Source organism: Mytilus trossulus, chromosome 12, assembly GCF_036588685.1.
Source record: "Mytilus trossulus isolate FHL-02 chromosome 12, PNRI_Mtr1.1.1.hap1, whole genome shotgun sequence".
NCBI lineage: Eukaryota > Metazoa > Mollusca > Bivalvia > Mytilida > Mytilidae > Mytilus > Mytilus trossulus.
In genome coordinates, this window is record NC_086384.1 from 55307469 (window position 1) to 55332998 (window position 25530).

At 33.2% G+C, this 25530-nt stretch overlaps 1 protein-coding gene across 2 annotated transcripts; it reads left to right on the forward strand.

Moving 5' to 3' along the window:
* Positions 1-5: 5 nt before the first annotated feature.
* Positions 6-21469, forward strand: LOC134692879 (DNA damage-binding protein 2-like). Of its 2 annotated transcripts, none has more exons than XM_063553496.1 (10): positions 6-109; positions 5092-5479; positions 5865-6056; positions 6627-6775; positions 7504-7603; positions 10110-10287; positions 10956-11098; positions 19300-19464; positions 20576-20621; positions 21120-21469. In XM_063553496.1, the coding sequence occupies exons 2-10, from the start codon at positions 5099-5101 to the stop codon at positions 21338-21340; spliced, it is 1575 nt and encodes a 524-aa protein (XP_063409566.1). In that variant the 5' UTR covers positions 6-109; positions 5092-5098; the 3' UTR covers positions 21341-21469. The 2 variants fall into 2 exon arrangements, with proteins under 2 accessions (XP_063409566.1, XP_063409565.1); XM_063553495.1 differs by lacking the exon at positions 6627-6775 and adding an exon at positions 6449-6597 and having other exon boundaries at positions 7-109; positions 21120-21466.
* The last annotated feature ends 4061 nt before the right edge of the window (positions 21470-25530 follow it).

A 25530-nucleotide genomic window follows, 5' to 3' on the forward strand; every position in this document is an offset into this window, starting at 1 on the left:
ATCCCATCATGCAGTTTCCCGCGAAATTTATATAACCTGGCATGTTTACAACATAATATTTTGGTTAAAGAATAACTGGAAAGAGTTCTGTCTTGTAAATTTTCGTTTGGTAGGTTACACGGAATCAAACTATATTATATATATCTAAATTTTCAGTATAACCATTGCTTAATTCCAAGTTAAATGGTAAAACATGGAAAGGTACAATGATCATTGGCAAAATGTCAAATCACATCTCTTATCACAATGTTTTTAAAATCAGTTTTTGGCTTACATTAAAAAAAAGACAGTTAGAGAAAAAAACTCAGTATGATCATGATGAGAAGCAGGGTCAATGTCTATATCTCTTTTATTTCAGGAAACAACCTATTTTCTTCTTTTAGCCTCGTTCATTATAGTTGGGATTCAGTTCCCATCTGGCTGTCTCAGAAACCCCAGTGTTCTCCCCAGGAATTTTTTAAGGCGCAAATTTCAATCGAGCGTAACTCTTTTATAGTGAACTTTTGTGATCTGAATCAATCAATCATAAATCATAACATGGAATATGAATTATAATGCTTTTTGTTGAGTGTTTAAGGTGGTATGGGTGTCTTTCGCCATCTTGGATTGTAAAAAACAGAGAATCTAAGGTCCATATTTTCTATCAAGTTAGCAAAATTTGATGCAGGAATGCCGATATTTAATGTAAATTTTCGTTTAAAAGAACCAATTTATAAGAACATAACTTAGAAATATTATTATTTTTGCAAGTGTAGATTATTTTTGGTTGTTTTTGAATATTTTCATATTGGCATTTTAAGGGGAGGTAACTCAAAAACAGTGCATTTTCTGAAGGACTCTACATGAAATTTTCCTATTTTGTCTTTTAGCCGGAAAAAACGTACAGTGACCCTATCTTGTCTTTTGATATTCTCAAAGCATTGTCTGAAAGCAATCTTTTCCTAATTTATTTTACAATTCTATCATTTTGTTTAGTTTCTATTCACAAAATGGTGTTTTTTCCTGTATAATCCATACACAATTTGTCATTTTGTCACAACCTGTAGCTTGAGAAAATGCGCGGTGACCTATCATTTTTATAATATTTTTGAACATGTATCAATAGATACTACATTTTGACAAAGAATTAACAAATTCTATCATTTTTATTTTAGACTCCCATACCACCTTAAAAAATTGAATGCAGAGTATTAATGATTTACAAGAATAAAGTTATATGAAATAAATTGAAGAAGTCAAAATATAAATATTCATCTCTGTACTCTCTGCTCCTTCTAAGGATATTGTTTAAAGATAGTGTTATTTTGTTGGACAGACTGTTCCTCAATTTTGTCTTTGTAATCTTCAGTGTTGAAAATCCCCTTTCACAATAACTTTTGCTTATACCCCCTTTATATTTCTATGCCATGAAAACTCAGTCAGCCACTTGTCACTGAACCCAGAAACATGGTGCTGTTATTACTTTCCAAAACTTTAGCTCAGTTGGGATTAGGAGAAGCATTAACATCTGATTATACTGACAGCTGAGTGTAGAGGGAGGTGTATTCCTCTTTTCATAAGAAGTCATTGGTACGAAGAAAAAAAACTTCTATTCCATCATCTGCCTTTTGCTAGGAATTCACCCCTTTGTTATTTGCAGAGAACATGTTCATTCAGAATTAATAAAATCAAATATGGTTAAGTTATTTGGTATACAACTTTTTAAAACAAATATATTTTAATGAACAGCTGACTAGTTTCCGTAGTTTTGACATTTTGATATTTACGCTTCCGTCATATCCGTGTACATTATTGTTTAAACCTATCTTTCATGTCTTTGGCAGGAAGATATCAACAAAACTCCGTTTAATTTAAGATCATTGAAATTATTTACTAGTGACATTATACAGAAGCTATGGCGATTCCGTACCCATGTTGATTGTCACATGTATCCTCAAGAACGGACTGACGATCGATGTGCAATGATAATTTTATCTCTAAAAATATGACAGTTTGAATCGAATTTACCTTACAAGCAACATTTTTCACTTTCAAATAAAATAAATCTCTTCTCGCTATCTTTAATCATATTTTATTTTATTTTCTTCAACTACAAATACTCTCATCGGAAATATCTTAAGCAATGTGTATTCAAATTTATCAAGTGTATTGCACACGTTCATTGGTTGTGTTTAAATAGAATCTTCTCCCGACCAATGAAAAAAATCGTTATATAAATGGTCAAGTAATCACACACACGATGCGTAATACAATGTATTTGCGATCTATATCTTCAATTTCTGCATTGAAGTTTTTAATTTTCTTTAATTTTCTTCTAAAAATATCAATCTCCTTGATGATCACTTACGCTATTACATGATAACATAGTCCTATAAGGCTGAGATAAGCGTGGCTCAAGTAAAACTAATAATCAGTTATTGCTTAACTCTGACCAACCTCTCAGCAACTTGACAATTTTAACCAACATTTATAATGAAAATGTGAAAATTAACACGCTGTGTGATCAAGTATGAAGGGACAGCGGCCAATGAAGACGCTGCAGGAATTACGAAAATATTATGAAGGCGCTGCGGTGCCGCAGAGTCATATCCGCCTGGGGAGAATACTGAACCCTTACATGTACATCTACATCTACATTTTATGACGATCCATCAGGGAATTGATGCAGTGTTCTCCCCAGGCCGTTTTAGCGCCGCGATGTTCAGCGCTATTTTAATTCACCGCGGTGGTATTTGGGCAGACCGCGGCTCTATCCAATCAAAAGTCAGAGCTATTGTTTTAGAATTTCAAACATCCTGTATTATTTTGTACACATTGCGATCACGTGATCGACTGGTTTATTTATCTGAGAGATCGTTAATTCACCCAAAGATGTCAAATATCGTAGGGACCAGTTCAATAAATGATCAAAATGGCGCCATTTCCAAAACTTTTACTGCCAAATTAACCTTTCCTTCCTTGAGTTTTTCGCTTTTAAAAGATACTGAAACTTATGAAAGGAATGAACAGAGACATTTAATGCAGGTCTCGGGTGCTGAAAAGTTCATTTCTAAAAAATATAAGGGAAGTGTTACCCCCTTCTCTGACAACGTGGTCTCGACCATTGCTTGAACCATTTACGATTATATCATTACTTTTTCGCGTTTTAATACTACCGAACTGTCGAACCTGAATTGTTTGAAGGAGGCAACCCTGTTATCAAGGGATTCATTATAAGCCCGTATATTACGATTTTTAATACCATCCGTGGCTCTTTTTCAAATGGATAAGGGAATAAGACAAAACGAAAATTTTGTGTAGATATATATGAAATATCGATATTTGTCAACCAATCATCAATATATATTATTTAAATATTGCTTTAAATTTAATGTAAACGGAGGATGACTTGGATTAGGAATAGTATTTAATGCTAAAAAGGCCACAAGTGTAAACAGGAAGTTATGTCAGCCAGTAAGGGAGATAATTTGGGAGGGAAATACCTAAAAGAAGTATTGTCAAATCTTGACAAACTTTTCTGGTGGCATGTATTCAAATGTTTATAGAATTATCAAACACAACCTCTAAAGGTGGTAATTGCTTCAATTGGCATACATAATGTATTTGATTGGTAATTTACCTTTGAAATAAAAAAATCTTTAAAATATTTTTATAGGATTTCTTTCATACATGTCATATTCATAATTCATAATTGGAATATTTTAGCCTTTTTTTAAGCAAATCTTTGATAACATTTGAATATTATTGAAAGGGCAAGTTCATTTCTTCCTTTGAAATACTATACTCATTTTTATTGCAAAGTTGCACTTTGCTAGAAATGTTTATAAAAGTAAATGTAAAAAATTCCAATCTTGTCATTGAAAACTTTCTCACAGAAGCTGACAATAACTTTATTGTTGGTCCTACATGTTCTGCAACATCACCTGTTAGTAATAAGAAATCTTCACATAGGTAGTCTGGTAAAGACCCACCATGGAAAAGACTTCTCCTTGGGTTTTACAGACAGATAATAATATGAGGATTATATGAATTTACAATGAAGAAAAATACTTTTCTTCTATCATGTCTATATCCAGACAATAACATTAGCAAACAAAGGGTGACTTCCATGAGCATGATGAGGACATCATTACAAGAGAAAACATCAATAGCATAATATAGGAAATACACATAAAAAATCAATTACAAACCAACCGCGCGACGCAACAAAGTTACTGAGAATTGTGGAAAATCACGCGCTTACCACAGCGCTATCCAAAAATCCTGGGGAGAACACTGTGATGACTGTACATCATGTACATTGGCTCATCGCAAACAGACACTAATAAAAAGTAATCTAATGAGTGCATTAATCAAAAATTAGATTTGTGCAAAAATAAAAATAAAAACTAACTCATTTATATGTATGTACAAACAGGGTGGATGACTAAATATACTGACTTTGGATCAGTATTTTAAACTGATCTAAAGAGTTAACACTGATAATGTTTTGTGGAAGTGAGTTCCAGAGTACAACTGTGTATAGAAAAAAGCTGTACTTAAAGTAATCTGTTCTGCTGCTGAAAGTTTGATATTGTAGTGAATTGGTGAATCTGATGTTTTTGACTGGCTGTGTTAAGAGGAAAGGTTTTGTATCTATACAAAATAAGGTTTTTTTTTGTGGACAACAATTTGCAAGCTAGCACACCTCTAACTTAAACTTTATCACTAACCACATCATGCAGAACACCTTTAAATAAAAAATTAGACAGGATACTTAGTCAGCCGTTTTATATAGTAGTTGACCTAGAGGGAAGTATTTCTTTAGGTCAGGTAACAGTGGCATGTCCAGAACTTTTCATAAGGAGGGGACTGCTGACTGACCTAAGGGGATAGAGCTCCAGTCATGATTCATTGATTTCCTATATAATCAACCAAAGTATTCCTATGAAAGGGGGGTTGAGAGGGAGATCTCCCTCTTTGAAGGTTTCAGAGGTTGGCAGGTATGCTCCATTTGGACATATTTTATCTGTATATCATGTATATATGCAGGTTCATATTAATTTGAATAAGGAAAGATGATTGATTATTAAATGTTTTGTTTTAATCAAGGTATAAAATGCCAGAAAAAGTTACAAAGAAAAGGAAGACAAAAGTAGAAAATGAAGAAAAGAAAGAGACATACAGTAAGAGACTGAGGAAAAGAATGATGAAAACAAAAGAGGAAGATGCATTGGAAGACACAGCGTTGTATGTCAGTGACCATGGTAATGGTGACAATGACAAGATAGATTCAATTGATCAACCATTAGATACCAACACTATCAATGACCGAATAGGTAGTCATGGTGATATAGAAACAGTTGAACAAGCACTGCCTCAGTTTAAATGTGAACCAAAATTACATGGATTAACTCCCTTGGCTTATAGAAGTCAGAACTTGGTACATTTTCTGCAGCAGTATACCTCTGGTCAGAAAAGAACTGTGAAATTAAAACAGGTGAAATTAAAGTATAATACAGAATATTGTTTTTCCATAATTTCTGTAAACCTTAATAATCCCCTCTTGTATAAGTTAAGGCATTGGCATCATTTGCAAGATCTGTGTTCAATATTTACTTTATATTCACAAGGAAACTTGGTCCCAAAAAAATATACATGTGTTTCTGCTAGCATGCTAGAAAAAATAGGGTAGGTAAAAGGCAATGTTATTTTATTTTTCAAACATTTTCCAGCTGATTACTACTAGGGAATCAATCTGACTATACATGTAACAGTGCTTAATTTAAAATGGCATAAAGATTGTTAGGGAGGTAGCCAGAAAATGTATTATATTTTTGGTCTTATGGATATGTATAGGAAAGGACTGTATATTTATATTTTAGAGTTTGTCCAGCACAGTGGTCAACATGATATCAGACTTACAGCTTTGTAGAAATGCTAGTCCGTTTGATCGCAGAGTGACCACAATGGAATGGCATCCAACTAACCCAAATATCCTGGCAGTGGGGTCCAAAGGTGGAGATATTATGTTGTGGGATACAGTTAATGTTAATAATGATAAAATGATTCAAGGGGTAAGATATACAACAATGGATTTATGTTTTTCCATTGGATTGAGGTGTAGTGGTTTGGGAGAGGGCCAAGGATTGTTGTTGTTAGTAAATTATGTATACAATTCTATTATGTTTACAGGAAATGTTATTTTGTTGTACACTTAAATTTGCAGTTCACCTTTAAATTTATTTACTCAATCCATGAAAAAAACACAAATAATTACCCACATATAAAAATGAATCTGTAATATTCATTATTCATTGTTATTAAATACATTTTCTTTCACATGAAATTCTGACTTTAAAATTAGGATACTACAATCAACCATGCATATATAGTTCACACTGGTACATTGTTAGCACCTACCTCCCCCTTTTTGCCATGAAACTTCAGAGATTTTTTTTTTTAATAGATAGGAGCAGGTGGAATCATGAATGCCATTAAGTTCTGGCCATCAGACAACAATTTCATTTTATCTGCTGCTGTTGACGGCACAGTCAGACTTAACGACGTGGACGGCAGGAATTCAAGAGTACTGGCAGACACAATGAATCCCCATGAGTAAGTCTAATATCTGTTTTATTTTGAAGATTGGGGCTGGTGGAAATATTCAAGCAATTAAATTTTGGCCCAACAACAGTAATAAGATATTAGCCTCTGCGTTGGATGGGCGAGTTACTCTTCATGATGTGGAAGGAAAACAATCCAATGTTTTAGCAGATACATATAACTTTTATGAGTAAGTTTTCAATGTTGTCTGTTCAAAGTGATTGCTGAAAGTGTTTGTATTTATGTGAAGTCACTTTTATACAGTTGAATTGTGTAAATTTGAGTTTAAAAGGATTTTGATTCTGGCATATTTCATTGAGCAACTACTTAGAATTTATTCCTGAGGAACCAATTTTCATGGATTTCCCAAAGTACAGGGGAACAACAAAAATAAATGTTCTACCAAGTAGAAATTTTTTATAGGATATAATAAAATCATGTGTAAAACCAAGAAATGAAGTTATCACAAAAAGGGTAGATTATAAGAAGAAGGATACTATGGGAAAATATTTTGATTGTTTTTCATCCACAAGTAATGGGGAGAGAATAGTGGGAAAAGGGGAATAAATATGGGAATTTGAGGGTATGGTAGTTGGAGACAGGTATCGCCTTGTCCACCACTCTCAAATGAAAGAACAGTTCCTGCTCGAACATAGGGTATGGACTAGTTTTTCCTACTTTAAAGCATTGTTTATTACAAAGCTGTCTGAGGAACTTCAGTTTAAAAGAAATATGTTTAATAGCAATTTAAATTTTGACTTAAAATAACTAGAATTGTTAGTACTCCTACCAACATGACCAAGGTGGGCAGTTCGAATTCTCTGGAAGCACTTCAAAAAAAAATTTGGCCCCATGATAAAATGTAAGGTCAATGAATGTTGCTGAAATACCAAACAATGTAGAATTTCACTTTTCCAGTTTCTGGTACTGTAGTGTTGATGTAAATGATAAGAGGAAGATGGTAGTAGCTGGTGATAATGTTGGTAATACACAGTTAATGACGTACGAAGGCAAACAGGTAATTTGACACACTGTTAATTCAATATAAAGGCAATCAGTTAACTTGACACTGTTAATGACATATAAAAACAAACAGGTAACTTGACGCACTGTTAATGACGCATGAAGGCAAACAGGTAAATTGACACTGTAAATGATACAGGAAGACAAAAAGGTAACTTGACACACTGTTATTGATGTATGAAGGCAAGCAGGTAACTTGACACAGTGATGATGTCTTATGAAGGCAAACAGGTAACTTGACACACTGTTGATGACGTATGAAGGCAAACAGGTAACTTGACACAATGTTGATGATTCATGAAGGCAAACAGGTAAATTGACACACAGTTAATGACATATCAAGGCAAACAGGTAACTTTACACACTGTTAATGACATAAAAGCAAATAGGTAACTTGACACACATTAAATGATGTTTAATGGCCAAAAAGTAATTTGACACATGAGGATAAACATGAAACTTGACACACTGTTAATGACACTAAAAAGGCCAACAGGTAACTTGACACACAGTTAATGATGTATGAAGGCAAGCAGGTAATTTGACACACTGTTAATGACATATAAAGGCAAACAAATAACTTGACACTATTAATGACATATAAAGGCAAACAGGTAACTTGACACACTGTTAATGATATATAAAGGCAAGCAGGTAACTTGACACACAGTTACTGATGTTTGAAGGCATAAAAGTAATTTAACACACTGTTAATGACATATAAAAGCAAACAGTTACCTTGACACACTGTTAATGACATATAAAAGCAAACAGTTACCTTGACACACAGTTACTGATGTTTGAAGGCAAAAAAGTAATTTGACACTGTTAATGACATATAAAGGCAAACAAGTAACTCGACAAACTAATAATGACATATAAAAGCAAACAGGTAACTTGACACACTGTTAATGAAACATGATACAAATATACAAATAGCCTATTTATACCTGCTTAAATCAAATATGTTATAAAAAAAAATATCTTCATGTGCTACTTTTTGAGTAAAATGGGGTTGAAATTTCAGATATTTGCTCAATTCAGATTTGTGAACGTATTTTCCCTTCCTGCAGAAATGCATAACTTTATTGTTTTAAAAGCTTAACAAAAGGTGTTATTTATAATTTCTCTTTAATATAAGTATCTTATAAATATATGTTTTTTTTTGGTTTAAAAATAACTAAAATTTATCAAATGTTCATGAATGTAGAAAAAAACATCATTTTTTTGCTATATGTTAATCACATTTAAAAAAAAATACATTTATGATTTTTTCATAATAATTGGTATAAACAGAATAATCTCCATACATAATCAAACTGAATGTCTTTTCATAACAGAGGGGTCCATGAACTCATTTAAAAGTTTAATCTTTTAATATGATAAAAATCAGTGGAAAAATGCCTCTTTTCTTGAAATGTCAAAGTCTTACGTTGCAAAAAATAACATTTTAGATTATCAATGTCATTATCTCCCCTATGACAGTATCATATTCCCTTAAGAATTTGCATTTGATAAATTTAATGGTATGATGTCCAGCCCAAAAAATGAGACACTTTTAAATTTTTCTTTATATAATTTGTAACAGGAGGGTCGGGTGGCTATGCGTCACTGTTCCCTCTTGTCGATAAATGGTTCGGTCCGCTACGACTAAGCTCTGGCAAATGAGACCAAATACAGATGTTCAGATACTTTATTAAAATACTACATATAAATTAACATGTGAGCAGTGAAACTAAAACATAAATTTGGATAAGTAATACAAAATTAATCAGATTAATGATAAACCCATGTTGTAAAGGATGTAAAGCGGATTATTGATAAATCCAAGTGGTCAACTTAAGATCCAGTACAAAATATTTCTTTAACAAGTCTAAACTTTTCACAAGTCCATTTACAAGGGTATAATTCCTCCATGAGAATGGCAAAATCTTCTCTTGAATATCCAGTAAGTTGGATGAAACGTCTTCCAAATCATTACCATATGATTTATCTAAATATGCACTTTGTCATATTTCTTTCTCTGACAGTGAAACAGTTCATTTTGAGTCATTCCTTGTTTAGCAAAGGGAGATTATTTCAAAGCTGCGCAACTCCGTTACAAATTATTTATAAAGCAGTTGCTGAAAATACAAGAGCAAGTGTACACTGAAGATTTTCTTAACAAGGAACATGGGATATAATGTGTTTTCTTGAGAAAAAATGCAAAATAATTTTATTTGCATACAATTTTCAATTTTATGCATCAGTAAAGATTTGGAATACATTTTGTATATCTGAATGAAATTCTTAGGAAGTCAGAAACTCAATGACCCATTTACCAGTATTTGTTTTGTGTATTGATGTTCAATATTGGCACATGTATTTTATAAACAATCTGAATTGAAAGATTCCTAAAAGGGGAATTGGAAAAATTATCTTCAAACCACTAGAATTAGAATCAACAAGGAGGACTCCTTTTCATTAGCCAAAAGTTATTTGTTTCCATTTTGTATTTATAGATATTCAACTGTCGATTACATAAGCAGAAAGTTACCCACACAGAGTTCTCTCCCCGTGAAGAATGGTTACTGTGTACATCATCAACTGACCAGACTGTCCAGTTTTGGGATGTTAGAATGATGAAAGACAGGAAGAGCAGTCTGTACATTCTAAAGCATGACAAGGGAATTAACTCTGGTAAGACTCTAAACTGTTGATTCATTAATTTTTAGTTGGATATCAATTTTTTGTGGAAACAAGGGAACCATGAATTTTAATATTCAACGAATTACAAATTTTGCCAAAACCGTGAAATTTAACATCAATGAATATGCAACTTTTCCTCTATCCACGAAAATTGGAACCAATGAAAAATAAATCAATCTGCAGTATTTGGAAACAGGAGAAAGGGAGATAACTTTGGTAAGATTCTTTACTCTTAAGCAGGTGAAAGGTGGTTAACTCCTGATAGAATTTTACACTGAAATAGAAGATAGGAGTTGACTCTTTTAAGAGTTAAAGATCACTGAACTAGGAGGAAGAATTGACATGGTGTTCATTACAGAGTAGGTCTGGCCATGACCTTATTTTTATGGTTCATTTATCAATGTTCAGGTTTCTTTTAAAACAAGGTAGGTTTTTCCCAGATGCTACAAGCAATTATAGGCGAACTATATTTGTTAACATGGATCATTGATAATTAATGTTTATGTAATACTCGTATAAATTTTTTCAAATTATAGTCTTTCAACATAAGTTCAATCATTATAAATAAACTAAACGAAACATGCCAGCATGTGCACTCTTGTTGAAATTGTCAATGTGCAAAGTTTAACAATATAGTTTGCATTTATCTTAAATTCCAGCATACTTCAGTGGTACAGATGGTTGTCGTCTGCTAACTACAGACCAGAATAACCAGGTCAGAGTATACAGGGCACCAGATTGGGTGTTAGAAAGGAAGATTTCTCATCCTCATAGATTCTTTCAGCATATCACTCCAATAAAGGTATTGTTTTGAAAGCAGAAGTAGTGGGAATATGCAATTTAAAAAGAAGAATAAAAACAGGCAAACATGTTCATTAGAAAACAATCTCTTGCAGAACTAGAGTTTTCAATTGGACATTTCTGAATTCTTTCTGGTAACCATCTGTACCAAAATAATGTAGCTTTCACATAGAAATAGTTGTGCATTATTTTTTTGTAATGTCATTTGTGGGCAATTTTTCCATAATTTTAACAACTTTTATCATGAATTGCTTGGCTGCCATCCCTTACCAAAAATCATTGTTTTTTTCTAGAAATTCATTATCAACCTTGTCACCTTAAGTCACTGAACATTTTGGATGGTAGGTTACAGCAAAGAATTTCCTAATGCTGTCCAAAAATAAGCAAAACATTATTATTTTGACAATAGCATCAAAATATGCTGACTTTTGAGCCTACCATGAACTGTTATGAAGAGATTAAATTATTAAGGTATTGATTCATATGTTTCTTTCATAGCAAATTTTGTTGTAAGAGTAAAACATGCTTTTTATGCCCCACCTACGATAGTAGAGGGGCATTATGTTTTCTGGTCTGTGCCTCCGTTTGTCTGTCCGTGCGTCTGTTCGCTTCAGGTTAAAGTTTTTGGTCAAGGTAGTTTTTAAAGAAGTTGAAGTCCAATCAACTTGAAACTTAGTACACATGTTCCCCATGATATGATCTTTCTAATTTTAATGCCAAATTATAGTTTTGACCCCAGTTTTATGGTCCACTGAACATAGAAAATGATAGTGTGAAGTTCAGGTTAAATTTTTTGGTCAAGGTAGTTTTTAAAGGCAGTGCTTTAAGGCCTGACTTTTAAGTCATGAGGTTCATCTTTTCATACGCAATCTTTGCAGGGGGTCTTTTGGCCAGAAATAGATCCGGAAATGTTCGAATTTCTCCTCTTCTTTTTATGGTATAATATGGTTTTTGTTTCTTTCATTTACATTGGGGACTAAAGAAACGATCAGTGTGTATTGTTCGTTTTATAGAACTTGTTATTAGTGTGTATTTTGCATTATAAGCAGTCAACCTGACTACAAACTATCATTATGTGTATTCCGTGTGGAAAGAGGTCGGGTCAATTTCGAGTGTTATCTGACATCTAAAGATTATTTAATTAGTTCAGAGGTTGATATAACAATGAAAAGTCGACTGAACATGATTAATATTGCATCTTCTATAATTCAAAGCGGAATTCGGTTTATGAACGAGAAACCATAAATCGTTTTCAATTTCGGTTCTAGTTATGTATGTTGTCTACGTATTATCCTGGTTCCCGGTACTACGTTCCGGGTATTAGCTATTTGATATATGTGATGTGTAACATTACGATCGGGTACCAGCCAATCTACGTGTGTATGTGTACATGATTTCCCGCCAAAATGACCGATTTACAGCTATGGAAAATAGTTCACAAATGTTCCGTATAATGATATGCAAATTCATAATTAATCGTAACTTTTTTTATCTTTGTATAATAAATATAACAAAATGGATTCCACAAAATTGAAAATAGCATTATTTTACGAGGATTTCTCATATTTTTCTCACTTCCGGGCGCAGTAATACGTATGTTTTGAAGAAGTTCGAAGAATTTGACAAAGTGAATTGAGAAGGAAACGGATAGATATACGTCCTTGCTATCAGGTAAAACCATTTAAATGTACAGAACAAACACATTTACTTTACACAAATAGTACAGGCTTAAGCTTTTTATTAGCTCACCTGGCCCGAAGGGCCAAGTGAGCTTTTCTCATCACTTGGCGTCCGTCGTCCGTCGTCGTCCGTCGTCGTTAACTTTTACAAAAATCTTCTCCTCTGAAACTACTGGGCCAAATCAAACCAAACTTGGCCACAATCATCATTGGGGTATCTAGTTTAAAAAATGTGTGGCGTGACCCGGTCAACCAACCAAGATGGCCGCCACGGCTAAAAATAGAACATAGGGGTAAAATGCAGTTTTTGGCTTATAACTCAAAAACCAAAGCATTTAGAGCAAATCTGACATGGAGTAAAAATGTTTATCAGGTCAAGATCTATCTGCCCTGAAATTTTCAGATGAATCGGTCAATCGGTTGTTGGGTTGCTGCCCCTGAATTGGTAATTTTGAAGAAATTTTGCTGTTTTTGGTTATTATCTTGAATATTATTATAGTTAGAGATAAACTGTAAACAGCAATAATGTTCAGCAAAGTAAGATCTACAAATAAGTCAACATGACCAAAATGGTCAATTGACCCGTTTAGGAGTTATTGCCCTTTATAGTCAATTTTTAACCATTTTTCGTTAATTAAAGTAATCTTTTACAAAAATCTTCTCCTCTGAAACTACTGGGCCAAATTAATCCAAACTTGGCCACAATCATCTTTGGGGTATCTAGTTTAAAAAATGTGTGGCGTGACCTGGTCAACCAACCAAGATGGCCGCCACGGCTAAAAATAGAACAAAGGGGTAAAATGCAGTTTTTGGCTTATAACTCAAAAACCAAAGCATTTTGAGGAAATTTGACATGGGTTAAAAATGTTTATCAGGTCAAGATCTATCTGCGATAAATTTTCAGATGAATCGGTCAATCGGTTGTTGGGTTGCTGCCCCTGAATTGGTAATTTTGAGGAAATTTTGCTGTTTTTGGTTATTATCTTGAATATTATTATAGATAGAGATAAACTGTAAACAGCAATAATGTTCAGGAAAGTAAGATCTACAAATAAGTCAACATGACCAAAATGGTCAGTTGACCCGTTTAGGAGTTATTGCCCTTTATAGTCAATTTTTAACCATTTTTCGTAAATTAAAGTAATCTTTTACAAAAATCTTCTCCTCTGAAACTTCTTGGCCAAATTAATCCAAACTTGGCCACAATCATCTTTGGGGTATCTAGTTTAAAAAATGTGTGGCGTGACCTGGTCAACCAACCAAGATGGCCGCCATCGCTAAAAATAGAACATAGGGGTAAAATGCAGTTTTTGGCTTATAACTCAAAAACCAAAGCATTTTGAGGAAATCTGACATGGGATAAAAATGTTTATCAGGTCAAGAACTATCTGCCCTGAAATTTTCAGATGAATCGGTCAATCGGTTGTTGGGTTGCTGCCCCTGAATTGGTAATTTTGAGGAAATTTTGCTGTTTTTGGTTATTATCTTGAATATTATTATAGATAGAGATAAATTGTAAACAGCAATAATGTTCAGCAAAGTAAGATCTACAAATAAGTCAACATGACCAAAATGGTCAGTTGACCCCTTTAGGAGTTATTGCCCTTTATAGTCAATCTTTAACTATTTTTCATAAATCTAAGTAATCTTTTACAAAATCTCCACTGAAACTACTAGGCCACAATCATCTTTGGGGTATCTAGTTTGAAAAATGTGTCCGATGACCTGGCCATTCAACCAAGATGGCCGCCACGAGCAAATCTGACAAGAAGTTAAATTGTTAATCAAGTCAATATCTATCTGCACTGAATTTTTCAGATGAATTGGACAACTGGTTGTTGGGTTGCTGCCCTCCAATTGGTAATTTTTAAAAAAAAATTGCCGTTTTTGGTTATCTTGAATACTATTATAGATAGCGATAAACTGTAAACAGCAATAATGTTCAGCAAAGTAAGATCTACAAATAAGTCAACATGACCTAAATGGTCAATTGACCCCTTAAGGAGTTATTGCCCTTTATAGTAAATTTTTAACAATCATATAGTTCTCTGTTACTAATGGGCAAAGTTCATGATAGATATAATTGTAAGAAGCAAAATCGTTCAGTAAAGTAAGAACTTCAAACACATCACCATCACCAAAATACAATTTTGTCATGAATCCATTTGTGTCCTTTGTTTAATATGCACATAGACCAAGGTGAGCGACACAGGCTCTTTAGAGCCTCTAGTTGTTTTACACGACTGTAGTCTAGTGTTTAAACGACGGCGGTGACCTACAAGGTACGGGTCATACTGGGTCAAGTCTAAATATGTTAACATATCCACGTGCTATTAGGTAGAAAGCATCGTAATGCAATATCTACAATTATTCCTCCTTTATACATCGTTTAACCAGATATATTTCTCCTTTATACATCGTTTAACCAGATATATTTCTCTTTCAAATACACTTAAACACGGGTTGTATGTACGTATCTTTTCTAGTGTTTTCTTGTCCTTATTAAAGTTCATTTGTTGATGTTTAAATATTTTTGAACGACTGAACACAGAAGTGAATGAATGCAACAATTATATATACTGAAGACTTGGGCTGTACAATGATAGTGTATGTATATCATACTTATAATTATTCTAGCAGTAATTATGTTAATTTAGGATGTAATGACAGGAATTCATGAGTTATGCCTCAGGCTTTTTGAAAAAATATCAATGACAATGTTAACAGGAACAAAACATTGACACGAATGATGCTCTCTTCTATGTTATAGTTATTTGGGTATGTGTGTTGCACCAGTTTCAAAAAAACTTAAGTTATAAAACTTTTTTTCAGGGCACAAACCCACTTTAAAGAGACTTGTCTACTGCCATACCCATCCTATTTTCATGCACCATTTGCAAGCAAGAGACTGAATGGTTTGCAAAATTAAAAATCAGGACGTGTCCAATTAAAACAAAAGAACTAAACTGGATGAATATTGTAGGAGAAATCTAGAGGAAAGTTTTGATTTGTGAAATTGGTTTTCCTGAAAAGTCATTCATCCTAGCATGCAGAAAGGAACTATAACTGTCCACCACCAACTGACGAGCTAATGTTGAGCTTCGCATATGGAATTACTCAAATACCATCAATGTCTATGTTTTCAGCACAGATTTCACAAGTTATGACACAGCTGTGCTTTTTTTTATACCTGTTAAAGAGTTGTATACTAAATTTTATTTTTTTATCAATAAATATATATTGTGTCATTTAAGAACTTGTATTTTGCCAAAAGATGCATACTAGTGAATGAAAGTGGTGCAGTTCATTTTGCTTTGGTATATAGAATTGAATTACAATTGTTCATGTTATTGGAATGCTTATAAAAATAAGGAGATGTGGTACAATGTATTTGATATTTAGTGAGTTTATCAAGCAAAAGTGAATAAGAAATAGGTATAAGCAGTTACAGGTACTACTGTACAATCTCAAACAATGAGAAAAACTCATACCGTAAAGAGAATTTCATATTAACAAGCAAGTTTTGTTTTTGCGTTGAATAATTTTCTTCTATTGTTTTAATTGCAAATATCGGAAGTGGTTAAAATGCTAATGAGACAGCTGTTATGGCCACAGATCCTTAATTGAAAACTTCTTTTTCATTCATTCCAGTAGATTTTTGCCTGGAGTGAGAAACATATCTGCCAACTTTTCAAAATGTACATGGGGGTTTTACGTGAAAGATGGTCCATATAGTCATATAAAACCTTCAAGGGGGCCTTCAAATGGAAGCAGGACCCCACTGGCTAATCACCCCACTTTTTAAAAAAACGCCACAAACTGATTTATCAAATCGCCCCACATGTGAAATTGGTTAAATCATGTTTAATATTACTCCTCGCCCTACTTATAAAAAAACGGTAATATTTAGATTAATATATATACAATTAAAAATAAAAACTCGCACCACTTTAATGAAAACTAATCTACACAGAATACAAACAAACCGAAAATTAATTTAATTACTATTATTCATTGTTATTGATATATACTGAGATTATAATTCTAAAAAAAAACTGATTGTTGAAGAATAACTGTAAGTTTTGAAGCTTAGTTATTTGCATAACAATTGAAAAGAAACCAGCTAAATGTATCAAAATGCAATATAAGGAATTTAACTTATATTCAATGGAATAACATCTTTTTCCATAAGTGGGGCGAGTTGGCATTACTAAATTCATCCTGGTTAATAATATATTTATCTAGATTTCACCCATTTCCATTAGATGGGACCAGTTGGCAGGAGTAATATTAACGGGATTTAACACAGTTCACAAGTGGGGTGATTTGGTAATCCAGGTTGGGGCAGTTTTTTTGTCAAGCCTGCGACTTTTGTCGCAGAAAGCTAGACATAGGGATAGTGATACGGCGGCGGCGATGTTAGCTCAGTTCTTAAAAGCTTTATATTTTAGAAGGTGGGAGACCTGGATGCTTCATACTTTGTATATGGTTGCCTCATGTTACAAGGATTCCGTCAGTCACATGTCCAATGTCCTTGACCTCATTTTCATGGTTCAGTGACTACTTGAAAAAAAAGTTAAGATTTTTTGTAATGTTAAATTCTCTCTAATTATACATGTAAGTAATTGGATAACTATATTTGGTATGTGCGTACCTTGCAAGGTCCTCTTGCCCGTCAGACAGTTTTCACTTGACCTCGACCTCATTTCATGGATCAGCGAACAAGGTTAAGTTTTGGTGGTCAAGTCCATATCTGAGATACTATAAGCAATAGGTCTAGTATATTCGGTGTATGGAAGCACTGTAAGGTGTACATGTCCAACTGGCAGGTGTCATCTGACCTTGACCTCATTTTCATGGTTTAGTGGTTATAGTTAAGTTTTGTGTTTTGGTCTGTTTTTCTTATACTGTTTGCAATAGGTCTTCTATATTTTGTGTATGGCATGGTTGTAAGGTGTACAGGTCTACCTGGTAGGTGTCATATGACCTTGACCTCATTTTCATGGTTCAGTGGTTAAAGTTAAGTTTTTGAGTTTTGGCCTTTTTTTCTAATACTATATGCAATAGGTCAACTATATTTGGTGTATGGAAATATTTCATGATCTACATGTCAGTTGCACAGGTTTTATTTGACCTTGATCTCATTTTTTACGGTTCATTGCTCAGTGTTAAGCTTTTGTGTTTTGGTCTGGGTTTTTTTAAACTATAAGCAATAAGTCAATTTTATTTGTTGTATAAAAGAATTGTAAGCTGTACATGCCTACCTGGCATGGTTTATCTGACCTTGACCTCATTTTCATGGTTCAAAGGTCAATGTTTAGTTTTCTTGGTTTATGTTAAGATTATGTGACAGTTGTAATAACGCTTTATTATTAGGACTATCAACATAATATCAATGATTAGTAAAGAAGGCAAGACATTTCAGTGTGTGCACTCTTGTTTTTAAAGTGGGGCGAGTTAGTGAAAAAGTGGGGCGATTTGTCATGGATTTCCTTCAAATATATTCTAATGTGGTTTTTGGCTTCTTCGTGCATTAACAAGCTCATAGCCATTGTTGAATTAATTGTTTTCTTTAAAATAGTCGACAAAATTGCTCTTACAAAATTTCCATTTGGGAGCCACGAGCTCGATGGGGGAAATACTCTGCAATTACTGACAGTTGACAGGTATGGTCATCAAAAAAGTTGACATGTTACTATGTACATTTACCATTATGTTACTTGATGTCCTTGCTATACACACAGTACAGAGACTAGTCAATCTTTGTGAACTATTTTTTATGGGAGTCATAGAATATGTGTATACAATCAATAATTAAAAATAGTCTATTTATATTGAAAAGGAAAAGTTCTTATATGTCTAAAGAAGAGTTTATATTGAAAAGGAAAAGTTCTTATATGTCTAAAGAAGAGGGACGAAAGACACCAAAGGGACAGTCAAACTCATAAATTTAAAGCAAACTGACAAGGCCATGGCTAAAAATGCATTTCATGGGAGGCACAGAAAATATACTGTAAACAGTAGACTAGATATAGGTGAACTAGGTACAAAAGAACTCTAAATCTTAAATTCTACAAACGTTCTATGGAAGATAATGATATAACTGGACTAGAAATACACACAACCTGTAATTTACTGCCTTTACAGCGCTTTCGCGCTTTGATTGATGAATTTAAAGTCCAATCAACTTGAAACTTAGTACACATGTTTCCTATGATAATGATCTTTCTAATTTTAATTCAAAATTTAAGTTTTGACCCCAATTTCACGGTCTTCTAAACATAGAAAATGATAGTGCGAGTGGGGCATCCATGTACTATGGACACATTCTTGTTATTTGATGATTTGCCAACAACTGCATACAAGAGTTTACAAATTCACGCATGGTTAAACATTTTAATTCAGGATTGACCTATACCAATGAAATGAAAACAAAATTTGTTCCACAAGAATAATAATAAATTCAGATAAATAATGCATTTTGTTGTATTTTCATATTTAAAGTTTGTGTATACCTTTGCAGGCAACATGGCATCCTCTGCAAGACCTTGCAGTGATTGGTCGATATCCTGATCCTAAGTTCCCTGGTTACCATGCAGGAGAACTACGTAGTATTGATATTTTAGATGTAGAAACAGGTGATCTGGTAACCAGTCTAAGTGACCCCTCTTCATCAGGACTGGTTTGTGTAAGTATGAGGCACTGCATATGTGAAGCAGAAAATGAGTCATTATAGAAGAAATGGCATATTCTTTTGGATGAGGGATCCTGATCCCGAAATCTCGAGCTTAAAAACACAAAATCTTGAGTCCTGAATTTAAATAAATTTAAATCCAGACATCCCAAAATTCGAGAAAAGCAATTCCCAGATCCTGAATAGGTCAATCCCGAAGTTTGAAAACACCCAACCCTGGAGTCCCGATAAAGGTCTTATCCCCCCTCTTGTATGTCTTTATATAGATTTAGACTGCAACTGAGTGATGCAGCAATAGAACATTACTATGTTACCAAAAAAAGGGGAATTTCTCAAGAAGAAAATGGCACAAATTTATGAAAATTGTTTCGAAAATGAATTATTTTGTTGTGATCTTCTTTTACATGAAAACACCTAGTCTATAGAATCAAGTTGTCATCTTGAAAAGACTACCCGGTAACTATACCCCCCCCCCCCCAAAAAAAAAGAGTAAAAGTTAACTAAAAAAATAAAAATGTTTTCATTAATATGAAAGTTACTGTACCATATAATAACAGAATTTTCCAAGTATAACAATTTGAGAAAGAAATCAGATTATAGATTGCTATGAGATTGCTAATTGTCTTGTATTAATTCATGATATATCTGAGGTTTTGTTATAGACTATGTTTGTTTACACTATTTAATTAACTTTTAGAAGACATATTTCACTATTAACAATGATTAATGAAAAAAACAAAATTAAGGTTCGTTTTATGTCCATATCAAGAAAGTGAAAAAAAATCAATTTCCATAAATACATTTATTCTTTAAAATGTGAAAAGCTGAAAACTTAAAAAAAATAAGAAATAAAAAATAATCCAGTTAGAGCAGTATCTGAGATCACGCCCAAGTTTATGGTGGGGTTTGTGTTGCTCTGTCTTTAGTTTCCTATGTTGTTGTTTTGTGAACAGTTATTTGTCTGTTGGTCTTTTTTTGGCCATTATGTTTATTTTCCACTTACAAGTTTGGTCGTCCCTTTGGTATCTTTTGATCTTTTTTTTATCCCTGCATTGGGATGTTATACTTGTATGATATAGTTCTATTTGATATCTTTATTTTGCAGGTTAATAAATTCAACAAAAGAGGTGACACTTTAGCTTCTGGCATGGGTAAGTCAACTTTTGATATTATACACTGTTTCAAGGGCAGATAACTCATTACTAGGTGTTCAGTCCTTATCTGTTAAAGGTTACAAAAATCTCCTCTGAAACTAACCAAATTTAGCCACCATCATCATTAGAGTATTTAGTTTAAAATATGTGTTTGATGATCTCTATCTGCCAATGAAGATGGATGATATGGCTACAATAGAATATAGGGGTAAAATGCAGCACACAGCAAGGAAATCCATTTCCCATAGGCTTGCTTCAGCGTGGCCTCAAACAATAATTATTAGTACAAAATTCTGACACATATAGATGAACAAAAATTGAAGTAACATACAAGACTAATAAAGGCCAGAGGTTTCTGATTTATGTGTTATTTGGTCACTAATTTTAATTTTCTGTGTTTGAATTCTTGAATAAGTTATTCATTAATTATATATATCGTTTCTCACGTGATTGCTGTGACTACAAATATCATTCATGCTCTTTTTTTTTTTAAAGGTGTTCATATTTTATTATGGACTAGAAAGGAAGAAGTTGCTGAAAGGCAGAAGTCTCTCTTGCCAGCCATGAAATCTTACCTTGACAACAGTAGCCATAGCAACCAGAGTAGCCGTAGACCAAGGCAACCAAAATCAAAAGAAACAAAGACAAAAGAAAAAACAAATACAAAAACTGATAAGGAAAAATTAAAGCTTAAAATGAAAAATTCCAAGACATAAAATAAATGATTTTAACTGTATTTTCATCATAGCAAATATATATTATCCTTGTAAATATCACTATATGAAATTACTGTTTCCAAAAATATGACTAAACAAATCTAGAACATTTGCTTAAACATTAATCATCCTTTAATTATATTCTTACTGTTGATTTTAGAAATATTATTTTTGCAATTATATTTTTTTAAAGCATATTCTACTAAAAATGTGAATGTTGATGTCTTGTAAATACTGTTTAATTAATTTTTCATGGATACCAACTTCCTTGGATTAAGGAAAAGTTCCTATTTCCTGAACACTTACATCATTTTACAATGACATTCATGTTGACAATTTTCATCATATTTTTCTTAGGAACTTCAATACAAGGATTTCTGAAATTTGGTTTCAGGGTTCGTTAAAAAATAATTCATGGCAGCTGTAGATTTGTTTTCATTTAACCATGGTTGGGCATTTATATTCAATTATTTTACCCTGTGCGTTACCAAACATTTACATCATTTTACACTTGACATCCAAATTGAAATTTTTTGTTACATTTTTCACAGGAACTACATTCCAATGAAACGAACTATTCACCAGAGATTAAAGTACATGGATTACAAAAAAATATATATATGTTCCAGTCTTCAACAATAAGCAAAACTCATGTAATGAAAACATGTAGTTGGCTATAAGTGGCAAAGACAGGACAAAATGTGAAACAATTCAAATCAGAAAACCATTGACCAAATTCATATATTGAAAAACGAACAGAATTATGGCAGAAAACATCCAAAGATAACCGCTGAGTTTGAGGCTCTTGACTTGGTTAAGATCTCAACACACAAACCATACTTCAAACCTCCCTGCATCTTTTGGTTAATTTTCATATGGGGATTGCAGTGAGCTTCATCATTTGATTTCTTTTATAGGGTTATTTGCAATGGACATGAATTTTTTGGGTGCCTGGATAGCGGTGGATGGTGTTAGGTAACTTCTTAAAAGCTTTATATCTTAGAAGGTGGAAGACCTGGATGCTTCATACTTTGTATATAGATGCCTTATGTTATGAAGTTATGTCCTTGACCTCATTTTCTTTGTTCAGTGACCACATGAAAAAAAAGTTTATTTTTTTTGTAATGTTGAATTCTCTCTTATTACAAGTAATAGGAGAACTATATTTGGTATGTGCATACCTTGCAAGTTCCTCATGCCTGTCAGACAGTTTTCACTTGACCTCAACCTCATTTCTAGGATCAGTGAACAAGGTTAAGTTTTGGTGGTCAAGTCCATATCTCAGATACTATAAGCAATAGGGCTAGTATATTCGGTGTATGGAAGGACTGTAAGGTGTACATGTCTAGCGGGCAGATGTCATCTGACCTTGACCTCATTTTCATGGTTCAGTGATCAAAGTTAAGTTTTTCAGTTTTTGTCTCTTTATCTAATATTATATGTAATAGGTCAACTATATTTGGTGTATGGAAATATTTTATGATCTTTATGTCAGTCGCGCAGGTTTTATTTGACCTTGACCTCATTTTCATGGCTCATTGCTCAGTGTTAAAGTTTTGTGTTTTTGTCTATGTTTTTAAACTATAAGCAATAGGTCAACTATATTTGTTGTATGGAAGCATTGTTAGCTGTACATGTCTGCCTGGCATGGTTCATCTGACCTTGACTTTATTTTCATGGTTCATTGGTCTTTGTTTAGTTATCTTGGTTAATGTTTTGTTAATGTGACAGTAGTAATAAAGCTTTATATTTAGGACTATTGACATACGTAATATCAATTATAAGAAAAGAAGGCAAGACATTTCAGCGTGTGCACTCTTGTTTTGTTATGAAATAGTTTTACTGTCTAACCTCTGTTCCTATTAAAATTGCAAGGATATACATATGGTCACCTGGTAGAAATACCCATATGGTAGAATCTATAAATTAAAAATGTTGCCACATGTTAGGACCATGTGGCCAATTTTGTGCAATCAAGAAATCAGTAAATAACTTTAAGTGGACTAACAAAGGCTAAATTTCTGCCCTTTACAACTTTCCCACTTTTTCAAGTGGCAGTCATCTTTTCCATCCTGCCAGACCCACTTTGTAGAAACTACTATTTTTACAATTTGTTTTCCTCTTAACAATGTTTGTAATGTTTGCAACTGGCTGTTAAAAGATCAGTTAACAAATCTCAATCTCAATGGTACATGTATGAAGATAACAATAGGTCAAAGGGAACTATCATCCGCTCTGTTTACACATATTCCTTAACTATTTTTTATACGACCGCAAATTTTGAAAAAAATTTCGTCGTATATTGCTATCACGTTGGCGTCGTCGTCTGCGTCGTCGTCGTCATCGTTGTCATCGTCCGAATACTTTTAGTTTTCGCACTCTAACTTTAGTAAAAGTGAATAGAAATCTATGAAATTTAAACACAAGGTTTATGACCATAGAAGGAAGGTTGGTATTGATTTTGGGAGTTTTGGTCCCAACATTTTAGGAATTAGGGGCCAAAAAGGGCCCAAATAAGCATTTTCTTGGTTTTCGCACTATAACTTTAGTTTAAGTTAATAGAAATCTATGAAATTTTGACACAAGGTTGATGACCACAAAAAAAAGGTTGGGATTGATTTTGGGAGTTTTGGTTTCAACAGTTTAGGAATTAGGGGCCAAAAAAGGGCCCAAATAAGCATTATTCTTGGTTTTCGCACAATAACTTTAGTTTAAGTAAATAGAAATCAATGAAATTTAACCATAATGTTTATGACAACAAAAGGAAGATTGGTATTGATTTTGGGAGTTTAGGTCCCAACAGTTTAGGAATTAGGGGCCAAAAAGGGACCCAAATAAGCATTTTTCTTGGTTTTAGCACCATAACGTTAGTATAAGTAAATAGAAATCTATGAAATTTAAACACAAGGTTAATGACCATAAAAGGAAGGTTGGTATTGATTTTGGGAGTTTTGGTCCCATCAGTTTAGGAAAAAGGGGCCCAAAGGGTCCAAAATTAAACTTTGTATGATTTCATCAAAATTGAATAATTGGGGTTCTTTGATATGCCGAATCTAAATGTGTATGTAGATTCTTAACTTTTGGTCATGTTTTCAAATTGGTCTACATTAAGGTCCAAAGGGTCCAAAATTAAACTTAGTTTAATTTTGACAAAAAATGAATCGGTTGGGTTCTTTGATATGTTGAATCTAAAAATGTACTTAGATTCTTGATTATTGGCTCAGTTTTCAAGTTGGTCCAAATCTGGGTCCAAAATTAAACTTTTCTGATTTCATCAAAAATTGAATAAATGGGGTTCTTTGATATGCCAAATCTAACTGTGTATGTAGATTCTTCATTTTTTGTCCCGTTTTCAAATTGGCCTACATTAAGGTCCAAAGGGTCCAAAATTAAACTAAGTTTGATTTTAACAAAAATTAAATTCTTGGGCCTCTTTGATATGCTGAATCTATATATTTGGTGTATGGAAATATTTTATGATCTTTATGTCAGTCGCGCAGGTTTTATTTGACCTTGACCTCATTTTCATGGCTCATTGCTCAGTGTTAAAGTTTTGTGTTTTTGTCTATGTTTTTAAACTATAAGCAATAGGTCAACTATATTTGTTGTATGGAAGCATTGTTAGCTGTACAAGTCTGCCTGGCATGGTTCATCTGACCTTGACCTCATTTTCATGGTTTAGTGGTCAAAGTTCAGATTTTGAGGTATGGTCTTTTTATGGCCAGGCAACAAAGTTGTCGGTGCCATATAGTTTAACCTTGTATGTCATTACGCAACAGACCATTATACGTTTTTTTTAAACGCCTTCAGATATTGTGATGATTTTTGGTATGTGAGTTGACCATGATGAGTTTCAGACGAAGTTTAAGTTTCGTTTCGCTCTGCTAATTTTAGACGAAATTAAGGGTTTACGACTTTGAAAATTGTTGAAAATCACAGTTATACAGACTTTTTTCTAAACACCTGTACTGTAGATATTGAGCGGATTTTTGGTATGCGAGTTGACCATGATGAGTTACAGATCAAGTTTAAGTTAAGCTACGCTATCCTGTTTTTGCCAAAATTTAGTGTTTACGACTTTGAAAATTGTTGAAAATCACAGTTATACGGATTTGTTTTTTTATACGCCTTCAGATTATGACCTGATTTTTTATATGAGAGACTACCATCATGTTTTTTCTACATGTGTC

Excerpts from the sequence above, each read along its gene's own strand:
- LOC134692879 (XM_063553496.1), top strand. The coding sequence starts at position 5,099 with ATGCCAGAAAAAGTTACAAAGAAAAGGAAGACAAAAGTAGAAAATGAA. Across the intron at positions 6,057-6,626 it reads ATGATAAAATGATTCAAGGG|ATTGGGGCTGGTGGAAATAT; the intron begins GTAAGATATACA and ends TTTATTTTGAAG. Across the intron at positions 10,288-10,955 it reads TGACAAGGGAATTAACTCTG|CATACTTCAGTGGTACAGAT; the intron begins GTAAGACTCTAA and ends CTTAAATTCCAG.